Genomic DNA, 15,043 nt, shown 5'->3' with positions numbered 1-15,043 from the left:
AGCAAAAAGACAACCACTATGTACTCTTTCTCAAATGGTCTGTTTTCCTCCTATTAATAAGCATGGGATTAATTTGCCAGGGCAATTAATAGCTGGTGGCCACAGAAACAGGTGAATGGCTAAGTAGAAGATCAGCAGTTGCTATCAGATCATAACTTACATCTATTCAGTGGAATAAACATTCTTCCACCATTTGCACTGGTAACATACTGGAAAAATGAATGTTATCTAAGTTTATCATTTAAAGTGAACATTAGATAAGGGATATGATACAATACTACACAAATATAACATATTTTATGGGCATCCCTTTTCTCTTTGATACATTTCTAAGCAATGTTAGTTAAATGCAATGTACCTGCATACAAATAGGTCCAGAGGTGTCAGGACTTTGAATCATATTTGTATTATGGAGGAAAAGTGATGATACATTTATTAACTTAAAAAAAAGAACCAGTACACATAGGTAGCATCTATAAAGGAAATATAACCTACCAGAAACACAATACATAGCCAATTTTCAAAAAATAAAAATAATCTTTATGTCAAAAGCTGTAGGGGAAAAATGGCTCTTCATTTTCATGTCTACTACAAAGAAATATTGTTTTTCTCTGGCTTAATTTGAGCTATTTTCTGACACTGTAATGAAAAAGAAGTCTACATTGTTCTACATACCTATTGTCACTATGTAAAACTCAATAATGCTAAAAAGGTCCAGGCAGTTTAACCCCCTCTATCCTTTAAAGATATTTATAAAACCATCTGCTTGTTCTGTACATCTATTTATATTTCACCGAAAATAGTAAGGTTTGGAGAGTTCTGTTAGACATGATTCCCTTGTGCAAAGGGCTATCTTAAAATGACAGGATGGCCTATCAGACTTGAAATGCTTCAGCCTTTTGGTAGACCAGATGTATCTCTGTTATTTAAGGTTCTTCTAGGCTCTAACTCCGCAGATACTAGAGGATATGGTAATTGTTTAGTAGAGCCCATTTATGTCCATTAGAGCCAAAATAGGTTTGCACACAATGCAGAAAAAAAGAAAACTACTTAGTTTTAATTCTACAAGTCAAATTTGAGAAAATAATAACGAGCAGATAAAAAGTATTCTTCCTTACAAATCAAATAGGATGATTGATTTTGCTTGATTTCTAGTGAAGAGAAAATGCCAGCATTTTCTCATCATTGCCCACCATTCACCAAGCACTGCTTTGTTAAAATGTTTCTGTTAACAAACATGAATAATAGTATGGCCAGTCTTCTTGTAAGATTAAAAAACACAATAAAAGGCCAGTGAGTTGGTACCTTTCTCTAGAGGGAAGAGAAAGTCACAAGACAGGGAGAATGATGGGAAGCATCCTTTGAGTCATGCCACCCTGGAAATGAGGCTTTTAGGACTGCTGTGCCTCACAAATTGCAGCCTTCACAAGGATGCCTGTTTTCCAAATGTCTCTTTCAACCAACACATTTTCAGCCTAACATTTGTCAAACCTCTTCTTTTGTTAAGAGTTACCTTGTCAGCTTTTAAAATGGCTTGCGGTTCCTATCTACCTTCCTTGACGGAAATGTGAAAAGTGTGAGTTACTCCCTTTCACAAAGAATCTTGTCAAGGATCCTGACTCCAATCTGACTTTGTCTGGGGAAAAAAAAAAAAACCTACCTTTTGGAAACTTAAGTGGTGACTCTTCTATTATAATTCTGCTTCACAGAAATAAAAGAGGCCAAACAAGGAGAAAACAAGCACAAAACAGAAAGTTAAGAAGTGACTGTTTAACCTAACAATAGTTCAGAAACACTAACGTGCTTGCAGCATTTTATGTTCAACAATCTGAGCAAATTTTATTTTACTTTAACAGAGGGAATAACTTACAATGAACGGGGGCAAGGTAAAGCACCACCCAGTGTGTTCCCTTTGCTGGAAGTATGATACAAGAACAAAGAGCAATCTCCCCGAGAAATGAGGGGGAGGACATGATCAATGCCCAGAATGTGCTCAAAAGAGCGACTCTTGCAGAATGATACCTTCTCATCCTCCCAGCCACACCTACCCACGTCTCTTCCTGCTTCACTGCACTAGTTCCTATCTTCATCAAAGTAAATCATCTCAAAGTATTTTAATTCTTCCTGAACACTGACTTCACTGTTTTGTTTCACATGCCCATATCTCCTCTTGGAGTTCATTAGAGATAATCCATCTTCCTCTGTCAGAGCCCTAGACTAAGGAAGCCTCTGGTGTTCTAAAATGTACTTAGAACACCAAGGTCGCTGTGAAAGTTGACCACAGATCTGAATGAAAAGGAAACATGCTGCTACATCCTTTGCTGCTCTCCTTCAACTAATGGGTCAATAGGTTAGAAAAATGGAAAAAAAAAAAAAAAAAAAAAAAAAAGGAAGGAGACTCACTGGCATTGTAAGTGCCAAAACAAAACTGAGATTATGTTCTCCTCTAAAATCAACAGATTTTTTTTTAAAAAAAGGATTTTTATGGAAAGAGGTGTGTATGACTTATATATAAAAGAGACAAGGAAGTGAAGATTAGAAACTACAGGATTTAGAAAAGAGGAAGATACTGATGTGAAATTTGCCTTTTTGTAAAAACAGGAGTATAACGAGTAAGTTCCCTTCTTGAAAGTAACTTGTAAATCAGCTTTAAAAAAGTAGTCATGTACTTGCTAATGAGAATAATATTTTTTTCAAATAGGACGGATACTGAAATCCTCTAATTATGAAGTTGCTGCTTAAAAAATTGGAGAATTAAGTTGGGTTCTAGTTACATAAGGATATACTAAGATATGTCTATTTCTGTAAATGAGGACCTTACATTTAAAAGTCAGTAAAACACAGTGATGGCATTTCTGCATAAGAACTTTTTAGAAAAGACAGAGTTTGACACTGTGTCTTACTTAGCTTATAGTCAATGAGTTTGGCTAATATATTTGATAAAGGAGTGGAAGATAGACAGAAATCTGAAATGTAGGAAGTGGTGAGCATTCTTCTCTTTCCCAAGGAGGACAGAGGGGGACAAGTTTGAAGGACGCCACCAAGAGTCCCTGCCCTTGAATGCCTGGTAAGTGTGATCTTCCAGCAAGGCTCCCATTGATTTCTCTAAAAACAGTGAGCAGGGTACCTACAAAGGGGACAACAGCTCTCCTATGCTTACTTAAGCTTTTTAATGTTGATTTAACTATATTTAAGTAATGTAATTCTCCAGAGGAAATCCAGCACAGAAAAAGTAAGTTGGGAGACAAATTGCTTAGATTACTCTGATTTTCAAAGACAGGATGCTCATAAAAGAAATAAGAATATATGCATCAAATAGGTTACTGATTAAAATGTGCCATAAATTCCCTTTCAAAAAAGTCTACCAATGAACTCAATAAAAACAACATCCCTCTCATTCATCCAAAATCCTAACCATGTTCAAGAACATAAGTTTGTAACAGCATATAATGGTGATTAATTGCCTAATAGTGATTCTGAGGTAACACAAAAATCTATAACCCCACAATTTAATCTTTTAAAATGGAATTAAAATTAGAAGCACTTTCATATACCACATATTCTAATTCTCTGTAAATTATAAATTAATGTATGATAAAATAAAAAATGGTTAACCAGAATAATAAAGAATATTTCCTCTAATTCTGGATTAGCAGGAGCTTGTTTGTATATTTTTCTGTAGGTTAAAATATACACAATGATTTTCTAAAGAGATAACTTACAATCCAAGCTCTATGTAGCCTCCCATTTACTAAAAAAATCAGACCTCTAACTAAAACCAATGATAGAAGTGATTAACAATTTTAAAGGAACAAAATGAATAATCTGCTAATTTGCAATTATATTCCACACATTTTCATAATCAATTAAACTAATTTCCAAGGCAGAGCTACATTCATATTTAAAGAAACTATGTATCTATAATAATTACACATAACTATGTGACTCATGAAACAACACACATTCTAAACTTCTCTCATTTTACTCTTAAGGTAAGTCTTAAGATATAAGGTAAATGTCAGAGTATTATCTTAAAAGAAATCTAAACCATGTTTCAAAGCTGTTTTCCTATGTGAAGATATCATTTTGGCAATTTTAGTCTAGTTTTTAATGCCATTGTTTTTAAGCTCATCTCCTATGCAATCATGTCAGATGGGAATAGGACCACACCAAGCCCTTGATGTGTGACCAGGCACATGGTATTTGGGAAAGAGGGCTATAGAGACCCACTGGCAGTTTATAGGCAGGAATTCTGCTATGTCAGACAGTACAGGCCTGCTGCTCAGCACCTAGTTCATGGGGTCTGTGCTGAGCAGGCGAATTTTCCTGATGCCAAGAAAAGCAGACTCCTAACTAAACATGACCTTCAATGATCTTCCATCTAGTCTCTAAAAGCTGAGCTATTCAATTCTCAAAAGTTGGCAGTAGGTACAAACACAGATTAAACTTCAGTATGGATTGTTTTATATTTTTATATTTGCTTAAAACTAGAGGTTGGTAGTTATCAGCCCTAGCGATCATTTGAACTCTTGAGATAAAGGATGATTTCAATTTGGGGTGGGAGTTTGGGATGAAGATAAAATAATGACAGAAGACAGAACAACCACAGAGCAGGTGGGGATGGAGGACTTCCCTCCCACTCGAGCATACTGAAGAAAAGTGTGGAAAGAGCTAGGTTTTATGGCTGGCTCCCACAGTCGCCCTTGACCTGAGACAAGAACTTGAGGGATTTTGATGCTGTGACTTAAGCTAGCTGATTCCTCCTCCTCTTTTTCTGCCTTTTCTCTTTCTCTTAGATTACCATCTCACTAGAGTAAAAGCTTCTAAAGAATAGAATGATGCTTTCCTAGTATGCTCTCCTGATTTCATAAAAAAACTACTTAACAATTTTGTTCATTACATTTGCTATTCTTTGCATTCAAAGGAGAAAAAAGTTACATTCTGAACTTAATATGCCTGGTGAATTTCCTTGGGGCCATGAATATTCATCTCATTTAATACCTTGAAAATCTTCTTAACAAAATTGGTATAAATTCCTTCTGAAAATGCCAATTAAAAATAATCTATAAATAACAGAGACAATTACTAAATGTAGTTATTAACGAAATGTTTTAAAATGCTATGAACTAACTAGCACCACTATGACAATGTCACATGACATTTTAAAACTGTGTAATTAAAATACTATAACACCACAGCATAGTATTTTAGAAAATCATAGTCTACTTACTATTTATATGTTTCAGAACGGATATATTCAAAAACGTGGGAAACACCAAGTTGAAACTGATCAGCAATAGGGGTAACCCAGGGGTTGTTCTCTGCTTTGAAAACCTGCTTCTGACCAGTTAAATCCAAGTTTCCTGAAAAGATGGAAGGACAAAAAAGGTGAAGGTCATTTCATCCAATACAAACCAGGTCTAAGAAGTTCTACCCAGTGACTACAACCACCCTGAGTACCTTTTGGCTCAGGTGATTTTTAAAAAATTTCTTACCCCAAGTCATCAGTGGTATACAATGTTAGTTATAGTACCCTGGCCCCAGAAATTAGGAACAAAGAAAGGGAGAAAGGAAAGAAGGAAGTAGAAGTAAGTAAACTTGAAAGGAATTCTTGCAAATATAGCATATGCTTTATTTTTCCAGATGTTTGCTAGAGAGACTAAAATTACCCACTCAAGATTGAAAGAAATGATCATATCAGAACCTCCTGAAAGTCTGTCTTGACAATGTGCATCACCATTGTCCAATCTGATCTAAACCCAATCCTATCAACACCACTTTGCATCAAGTAGAACATGTGAGAAGGAAGATGAGAACATTGCCCAAATAAAAAGTATTACTGCCATTACTCAGGTACTATATGCACATCTCAGAATCAGCACTAAATGGATCTTATTAACATGGGGAGGACAGAAACTCACATTTGTAAAGCTTTTATCCTTTCATTAGGCACTTTTAAAAAGGATTTCCTCACTTGATTCTCCAGCAATCTCTAAAGTCAGTAATTAACATCACTTTATAGGTGAAGAAATGGAAACTTGGTGAAATTAAGTAATATGTCCGAGATTAGAAAATCTCCAACTGGGAATTTGAACCTAAGGCTTCTGCAAAACTAATTCTTTCTGTGATGTCTGGTGAAGCTAGCAGATTACATTCAATCTAGATTAACCAAGAATGAGTTAAGGAAGGTAGCATTAAAAACGCAACCAAATGTTACAGGGCAGTGGGCTGTGGGATTCCTTGGTTCTTGTCTTCTTGAAGGAAAAGATTCAGTCGAGAGACTGGATAGAGAGTTAAAGCTGCAGACAGTTTTTTATTTAGCAAAGTTAAAGGAAAGTATGCTCCAAAGACAGGAGATCAGGCTGACCTCAAGGGTGGGTAGCTGCCAGCCAGGATTTACATTGTCTTTTTATGGGGATTTATTTGGTTTCCTCCCTCCCATTCTGTCATTCTTACATCATCCTTTGGATCTGCCTTGGTTCCTCTCCCTCAGCCTCTTGGCAAATTTGTGTTTCTCATTTTTTCCATGAGCACCTTAGTGAAACCCACAGTGGGGGCAAACGGCAATGTAAATTACATAATGATGGTATTATGATGGCCTAAGGGTTATTAGCAGACAGGTTATGCTCCAAAACTCGGGAAGTCCCAGTGACCCATATCTTTTGCTTATCAGTTTGTGCTGAACCGCAAAGAGGTTAGTCTACAGGAGACAGGGCGGTCTCTAGGCTGAGACTGGGTGGTCTGCCACCCTTCTTTCTCCCGTCCTGCCCATGTCTATCTAACTGCCTACCCTAACACAGTGCCTAAATATCACCTACTGCTGATCAGTTGACTTTTTTTCTTTTTCCCTGTTTGGTAAATGTAAAAATGGAAATGGTGGTGTGTGAAAGAGCTTCCTCTAACATGCTGGCCTCTGGAAGAGATGGGGACAGAGAAGTTAAGCAGCACAGTCCTGGACAGCAGACTCACTGAAGCCCTTTGCCTAAAACTTCCATGGAGCAAGACCATCTTCAGACCCCTGGTCTATAGTTGAAGGTTACCTGAACAGACACCCAGCAATTATTCTTCCCAAAACACATTCAAGGTAACCTCTTTGCCCTGTTCTGAGACTCTACTGCCAAGTTTGTCATAAATGATCACTCAGGATGAAGAAAACACATTCTGGGAGGCAAGTACCATGAAGCTCATAAATTCCTAGCTGAGCCAAGCTCTAGAAATGAAAAGATAAATGAACATTTCTATTAGAAAGATGATGTACTATTTCTTCATGAAACAAAATAATTGCTATTTTGAATCTGCCTTCTTTTTGTTATATGAACTTGTAACCAGTAAGTCAGAAAAATGGAGAAGAGACCAACATAAAAGTGATTATAATTTCATAAAATGCTTTTGAAGAAAAGATATTACTAAATATTACGAGTGAGTAATTCACCATAATCTTTCCAAAGCTACTTAGAATCTGTTGGTGTTAAGTTAAAAAATAAGCAGATACATTTCTCTCCAATATTGTCAATTTCCACATCTTAATGGTTAGACATCATTAATCAGATATTAAATCATTTGGTAAATTCATGGGCTTTATTCTCTAAAACATGAGTCAGAAAACTGTCAAGGCATATGAAAATTCAGGAGTTGCCTGTATTCTGCCTAGTGGTATCTCACCAGAGTGTGACCCTGTCAATGACAGGCTGCCAATTGTCCTTTTTTTGTTTTTATTTGGGGAGGGGAGTTAGCTCCCCAAGAATGAAACCAAGATCATTTAATTGTGTTATAATTCTTACCTTCTCACAGGATCACATCTGTGATACTGTATGTCTTCTCTACCATGTTTTTCTGGTCTTATTAATTCTCTTATTCTTTTATTTCCAATTTCTGCTTTTCTTAAACATGAATACAATAGAAATTTTTGGAAAGTCTTTCATTTAAACACAAGCCTGTACTTCTGAAGTGTCCTCTTTTAAATGCACAGTGTATAAATGGCCCACTGTTCTCGGGAAGCATGGCCACGCTGAGGGCAGGGCCTACATATCAGACAATAGTAACCAGGGTATAGCAACTGACGGATAAGTTGGGGGTGGAGGCACAAGAGGTGAACACATTTCCTTAAATACAATAATAAGCATATCATCACCTTCCTGCCACCAAGTCCTGCCCACTGACATAAGCATGGAATCAACAGTGAAAAATATTAACTGCGATCTTTGGAGAAATATATGTATTCCAAAACGAGTAAGAGGAAAAGAAAAGCATAAATTGCATAAGGAAGCAAACCAATTCCCAAGCAAAGGTAATCTCTCTGCCCTAGTTATCTTTTCTTCTTTTCCCCCAATATTGCTTATTCTAATGAGAGATACACTCTGAATTTCTAATGGGTAAAAATTTTTATTCTCTCTGTTGAACAAGCAAGCACTCAGGACTCTCCATCATTCATTCATGTATTACCACAAATTAACTCTTCTGGATCACTTTCCTCTGTGATGGACTGATTCAGATGGGGGATCATGGGAAAACCACCTTTTTTGGGGGGGTGGGGGGAAGAAGTTACTTTAGTGGTAACTGTATTTGCAGCACAAAGCACCTCTCACCATGCTGAATTCTCAGGGCACTTGGTCAGTGTGAGAGCATGCAGACCAGGAAAGGCTCTAGGAAGGACCCCACAGACAAGCCTCAGCTATTCCTAATTTGCCAGGGATGACTTCTACAGGACAGTGACAGAAAGATGACTCTTCTTCCCCAGGCTGCATCACAAACTTCCCTCCACCAGAGTCCAGGGTTGCCTTAATAATCCAAAAGTACAGTATATCACGAGTGAAAAGTTTGAATGGATTGTCCCTGAACTTAAGGTACAGGTGTACATTGTTATAGGAAAGAAGGGCCTGCATTCTACCACTGACAACCCATATAGCCTCTTTGGGATGTATACAGTCTCCTGTTAACTTATTAACAGCCCCTTACTAAGCATGTAGCCTTTTAGTGGCAATCCTCAGACAATAATAAGCAAGTTCTGTGCTCCCTGATTGCCACGCATGGAAGACAGACCTAGGGGAATAATGCCAAGAAAGGTCAGCCATATTCTCTGGGCCCTTTGTCTGAAGCCCCTAACCCCCCAGAGATCTGTCAAGCCCTGGCAATGTCTCTATTTACATGCTGTCTGTGGAGACAGAAGAGGCACTAGGGATTGCTAATAAACATCTGCTAACTGGAGCATACAGGAAGCCCTGGATGAGCTAGATGGGGAAAAAATGTCTCATATGATGTCTCAAAGTTGCAGTACACAGAAAGGACTACAGGCTATTCCTGGGCATTTTCATTTACATCACTTCAAATATCTGTACACTCCAGCTGGAGGAGGAAGGGGCCTGGGTTTGCCTCCCCACCCCTATTTGTGTCTTTTAGTATCAAATATGCTACTACATCAGATTCACAGATGCCTCATGAAGCTACCAGAACCAGGGATCAGAGGAGGAAAGAATGATTCAGGTTACTGGGTGGGGGAAGGACCCAAAACAATAGCTTTGTGGGTGATGCGTGCTTTCTTTTTAACAAAGAACTGTGTCCACAGCAAACCTTAAAGCAGCTGACCATCACTGATGACAGAGATGGAAACCACACAAGCCAAAGTGTGTGCTGACTCTCCAGAGTCGTAACCAGCCTCAGTGTAACCGGACAGGCTGATTTGTTCCCCGACTTAATGTCACTGGTGGATGACACAAGACCTGCCTCTGTGCAGCTGTAATCCTCCCAGCTGGCTGTCCGTCTCTGGCTTCCTTAGTCCTCTGAGCGCCAGCCGGGACACAGTCATTTCAGAAGAGGGTTTATATAATTAGAGTAAAGCTAGGCCATTATACTGTGTGAAAAGATGACACCCATCTCATACTGGCTTAGCAACAAGTTACCCTTGCCTCAGCAAAGCTCATCCATCAGCTGTCTGAGGTAGGTTCCCTTTTAAGTAATAAGACGCAGGAAGCATCTCAGCCCGCCCGCCAGGCTGCGGCTGCCCCACTGCTGCACGCTTCAGCGCGTCTAGTTAGCAGCCTTCAGCCATCTCCTTTCTTAGAAGCCCAAGCAGCACTCTGGTGGTGTTCTAACAAGGATCAGGCAGCAGGATTAAGCACTGTGACAAAGAGGATCTAATAAGCTAGAAAGTGGTGCATCTACAGACACGCTGGCTGGCTCCCAGACATAGATTCACTCCGCTCACTCTTCAGTGGGAAGGCCCGGCCACAGGGGAAGCCAGCCCGCACCGTGATTAGCAATGACCCCGTGACCAATGCTGCTATGAAGATCATATATCACTCAGAGGCTTATTCTGCAATTGCAAATTGGATTTTCCATTTTATTACCTGCAAAAGGACCACATATGCTTCTTTCCAAAGTCTCTAGTACAGTAAGCATTGCCATGCAACCGTAATTTTGTAAACAGTAAATCATAGAAAACAATTATTCACCTTGCTGGTTATAAATGTGATTGAATGCAATAGGCAACTGTAACCCCATTAATAAACATGCTCATTTTCACTGATGGAAATTGGTTGTTTTCATAATCACAGTGTTAAGAATTTGTCCTGAGTACTCAAAATCCTGAAAAATATGGCCAGAAACATTATTTATCACATATTAAACAATCAAGGGGATGTGGGCCAATTTTTCATGTCATCGAAACAGCGTTTCTTCCCTTCCTAATCCCCAAATACCACAGAGCGCTTTTTAAATTAATGCACTCTAAAAGCCAGGCTCTCACTCACAGCAATCTAAGGCCGTGGTCTTAACAAGGTAAAACTAGCAAACCATGGCTGATTGGGTCGTCTATCATTAGTATACTAGATTTGCCCAAACCCAGGTAATTGATTCCTTCTTGAAAGGGTCTAGATGGGACATTATGACAGCTGAAAGATCACCTCTGCTCTGCAGTGAATCCACACACACAGGCTGACCACAAACGGCTCCAAATAAAATAAAAGCTACACTTATGGCTGCTCCATATATAAAGAGGTGTTCTACATATAAATCTCTGCAACTCTTATTTCTGTGTGCTGGGCTGCTAATTACAGAAATGCATGATTATAGAGAATAGCTGAAGATGGACATTTCCTACTATTTCACTTCTTTAGCAACACACTTAACTGAGTGGAAGATGATCATAAGGCTTATAAAATGAAGCTTATATTGTAACAGTAACTGTTTGCAGTAATAAAACATTGGAAACAGCCGGAATGTTCACCAACAGAAAAGAATCAGAATAATGCATACTACAATGAAATATTCTGTTATTAAAATGAATGAAATAGATTTATTTAGGTATTGATCTAGAAAGAGGTCTATACTATAATAAAAAACATTAAGGGTATACTAAGTTTGCTTTGGTTAAAGTTTTGAAAAAAAAATACAGAAGAAAGAACTCCCATATATGTGTATGAGAAAATGTTTATGTGAAAAAGGGAAAAGCAAAAATAGGATACATATCAAATTGTTAATGTTGGTCTCCTCAAAGAGGGGAAGGTAAGGTGGGACAGATTTGAACCAGCAGAACAAAGGGTAAACTATTAATTTTCTCTTTCAAGAATTCCATCTGATTACTAGATGGATTGTTTTTATAATTAAATAACAATAAAGTGCATTGAAAAGAAATGCCAAAAACAAATATAAACACATGAAGTGCACTAATGAGGACACGGAGTGCATCTTCTTTAAAACAGATTCATCGTACTATAGTTAACACTATGCTTATGGATGATGGTCTAGAAAGCCCTAAGAGGGTTGAGAATCCAAGTCTTAAGCAGTTTTTCTTTCTGTGCATCATCAATGCAATCAAGTAAACTGGTATGTCTCACGACAGCCCTCAAATTTATTCTGTGGGGAATTCGAGGCCACACTGTCATTCTGGCAATTGTCTGCTCAGCCTCTCTGGCAACACATTTTTAAAACAGACAATTAGTTCTCTTAACACATACAATGCTTTGCTGCTTTACGGTGGTACATAAATAAATGGTTGCTCTTCTGATCTAGTCAGGGGAAGAGTACAATTTGTATTTAAAAGGTTAGAAAAAAAATTTTTTTTTAAATACCCTGCCAAATGGCTCTGACCAAAGTAGCATCTGATTTGTGTGAATGGGTCCAGAAGCCCTTTTACCAATGAAGAAAAATAGCATTTTACATAGTTTCCCTCTGATGCTCTCCAGCCATTTGATATCTGTGTTCCAGGGTCACATGAAATAAAAGAGGCTCTCAGTTACTTATAAATATGAACACTCAGCAACAGAGCAGTGGCACCCACAATGCAACGGACCACAGTTGCTTTATCTTGCAAGTCCCCTTTTGTGGATGGTAAGTACATAATTCATGGTTTAAACCTGGTATTCATGTAGGATTTTCCTATTATTCTTCTGAATGTAGGAGGTAAGCTTACTTTAACTTGCCAGATTTCCTGTGCATTATTTATGTGATGCTCTCAAGTGCAGACAAAAGCCCAGTGGACCTGACCAGAAGACCTGGCTCCTGATCCCAAGTACCATCCACTGACTTTGTGACCAAGAGACTTTGGGTCAATCCTTGTGCTTTTCTGAGCTTCAGTTTTTTTCATCTGCCAAGTGAGGATAATAGTACAAATGGAAAAGATTGTGGAAGGGGTCAAAAGTGTATACAATGGCTCTATAAACTGGAAAGCACTATACAAACATAAAATATTCTCCATGATTCACTAGTATTTTAAGTGAAATCTGCACAGGAGGGAAAATATGTATTTGGAAACAATTTGCCAAAACAGGTTCGCTCAAGGAATTCATAACCTACTGAAGCTGAATGTACAATAAGTCTCTATTGGTATCGTGGCACTTTTATGGGGAAAGAGTCCTCGTTCACAAGCTTCTCAAAAGGTCTGTGATCTAAAGAGTTAAGATAAAATTTAGGAACACTGGTATCATTTCCTAGAAGACCGAAAGACTTCTAAATAGCAGTTGTCTACAGTACCCTGGCATTGGCTCGCAGAGTACACTGGGGCATATCTTGTCTTCCTCTCCCTGATCCTCCTTCCACCAAGTTCATAGAGGCCAAGTTCAGGACTTCCTTCTGACTGCTTGGGAAGTTGGAAATGTCAACACTATGGGAGCCTCAGTTACCCCAGAGACTGCAGGAGAAGTCACTATTAATACAACATCAACTAAAATAAATGTATGTTCAAAAAGTAAGTTTTAGAATCTAAACTTTTTATAAGATCAATAAAGGTATCACAAACCACCCTTCCCACAGCTGTTTCAGTTAAACATACCTGTGTGTATGTGTATGTGTATATATATATGATGGCTGCCTTATCAGCTATTCTAGGATTTACTATTCAGACTCCTTCAACAATTTCCTCCCTAGCAGGATTTAATGTTAATAATAATGTCACTTAATTGATTTGTGATACAACAGACAGAAACAATTTGCTTTTCTTTTCTTAGAAGGCCCTCTAGTCCTTAGTTAATCCCTAGAGCCCAAGCAAGGCAAATGGGCTCACCAACACAACCAGGGGATCCAGTTAGTTTTGTTCCGTAGCATGCCTTCAGGGGAGTTGTAATACCTTTTCAACACAATATGTGGAGTCTTTATGAGGTGAGAGGCATGCAGCAGTCAGGAGAGTAAACTTTAGAAATTAACAACCTTAAAACCTGACAGACAAGATCCAAGATTGCATCTACCCTTTATGTCTGTGAATACAAAAGTAAGGGATACAAAGACTAGAAATGTCAAGTTATGTCCTTTTCATTTACAGCCCATAAACATCCTCTGATCAAGCTGGCACATATTCAAAAGGACTGGAATTCCCAGGGTAGGCCAGGATTTAAGGACTGGATACTCTCCCTACTTGGCTGGGTAGAGAACAAATTGGCAAATCTTTTCTGAAAGGTAACTTGGCAGTATATATTAAGAGCTATAAAAATGCCCATACTGTTTGACCCAGTAATTCCATCCTATGATAAATCTATCTTAAGGAAATAATCAGATATTCACAATGATTTATGAATACAAACTTCAATTCAGGATTGCTTATGTTCCTCCTGAATATCTGGAAAAAACTCTAATGTGTAAGGGGTTGGTTAGTAAATTATGAGGGACTCATAGGATGGCATAATGTATAGCCACATGATTAAAAATGTTTTCAAGTAAAACTTAATAACATGGGGTAATGGTCATGATATAATACTGTATTGAACAGTAGGCTATAAAACTCATAAAGTATGATTACATTTTTCAAAGAAACATAAGCATATACACATATGTGTAGGAAGAAGACTAGAAGAAAATACACGTGAGTACATACACACATATACAGAGAAAAGACTGGAAGGAAATCTACTCAGAATCTTAACAGCGGTTATTTCTAAATCAATGGATCACAAAAGTTACCTTTTGCTGTGTTTCTCAGATTTTTGAAAGCAGTGGTTCTCAAACTTGGGTGCATCAAAATTTCTTGGAGGCTTTGTTAAAATCTCCCAAGTTTTTGATTCAGTAAGACTTGTGTGAGGACAGAGAGTCTGCATTTCTAACAAGCTCTTAGGGGATAATGGGGTTTCTGATCCTGGGACCACACTCAGAAAAAATTATTGCTTTTTTTCTAACAGTAATGTTGGTAATCATTCTACAATGTATATGTGTATCAAATCACACACTGTATCCTTTAATATATGCAATTATATATTCAATTATTCCTCAATAAAGTTCAAAAATCAAAAAGTTTTAATTTTTAAATAAAGCAGAAAATAATTAAATCTATTTAGAGTACTGAAAAAGAACCTGGATATTTGGATACTACTCCCAGTTCTATTAAAGATGTCAAAAAAAAAAAACCCGTACAAACCAATAAATGTTACCAGGCTCACCATCACCATCATCATAACAGCTATCACTTGTTGAGGATGTACTATGTACCAGATGCTGCTTCGGGACTTTGCATATACTATTTTAAGTAGTCACAACAATCTTGCACGGAAAGTATTATGTCATTCAAAAAAAGAAGCAGTGCTCATGTGAAACCTTCATAAGATTGTAGATCAATGATACCTTA

At 37.8% G+C, this 15,043-nt stretch overlaps 1 protein-coding gene across 3 annotated transcripts in view; it reads right to left on the bottom strand.

Moving 5' to 3' along the window:
- RSU1 (Ras suppressor protein 1) overlaps window positions 1-15,043 on the bottom strand; it is a 194,397-nt gene that overhangs the window by 84,914 nt on the left and 94,440 nt on the right. For 2 of the 3 annotated variants that reach the window (XM_073229239.1, XM_073229238.1), the window contains one exon: window positions 5,231-5,363. The exons of the other annotated variant lie outside the window; for it this stretch is intronic. In XM_073229239.1, coding sequence (XP_073085340.1) covers window positions 5,231-5,363 — 133 coding nt within the window. The remainder of the gene's footprint in view (window positions 1-5,230; window positions 5,364-15,043) is intronic. 3 annotated transcript variants of the gene reach the window in all.

The sequence above is a fragment of the Manis javanica genome, chromosome 2 (genome assembly GCF_040802235.1).
Source record: "Manis javanica isolate MJ-LG chromosome 2, MJ_LKY, whole genome shotgun sequence".
NCBI lineage: Eukaryota > Metazoa > Chordata > Mammalia > Pholidota > Manidae > Manis > Manis javanica.
The sequence above is the reverse complement of the archived record's forward strand: the minus strand, read 5'-3'. Positions and strand labels throughout refer to the sequence as shown.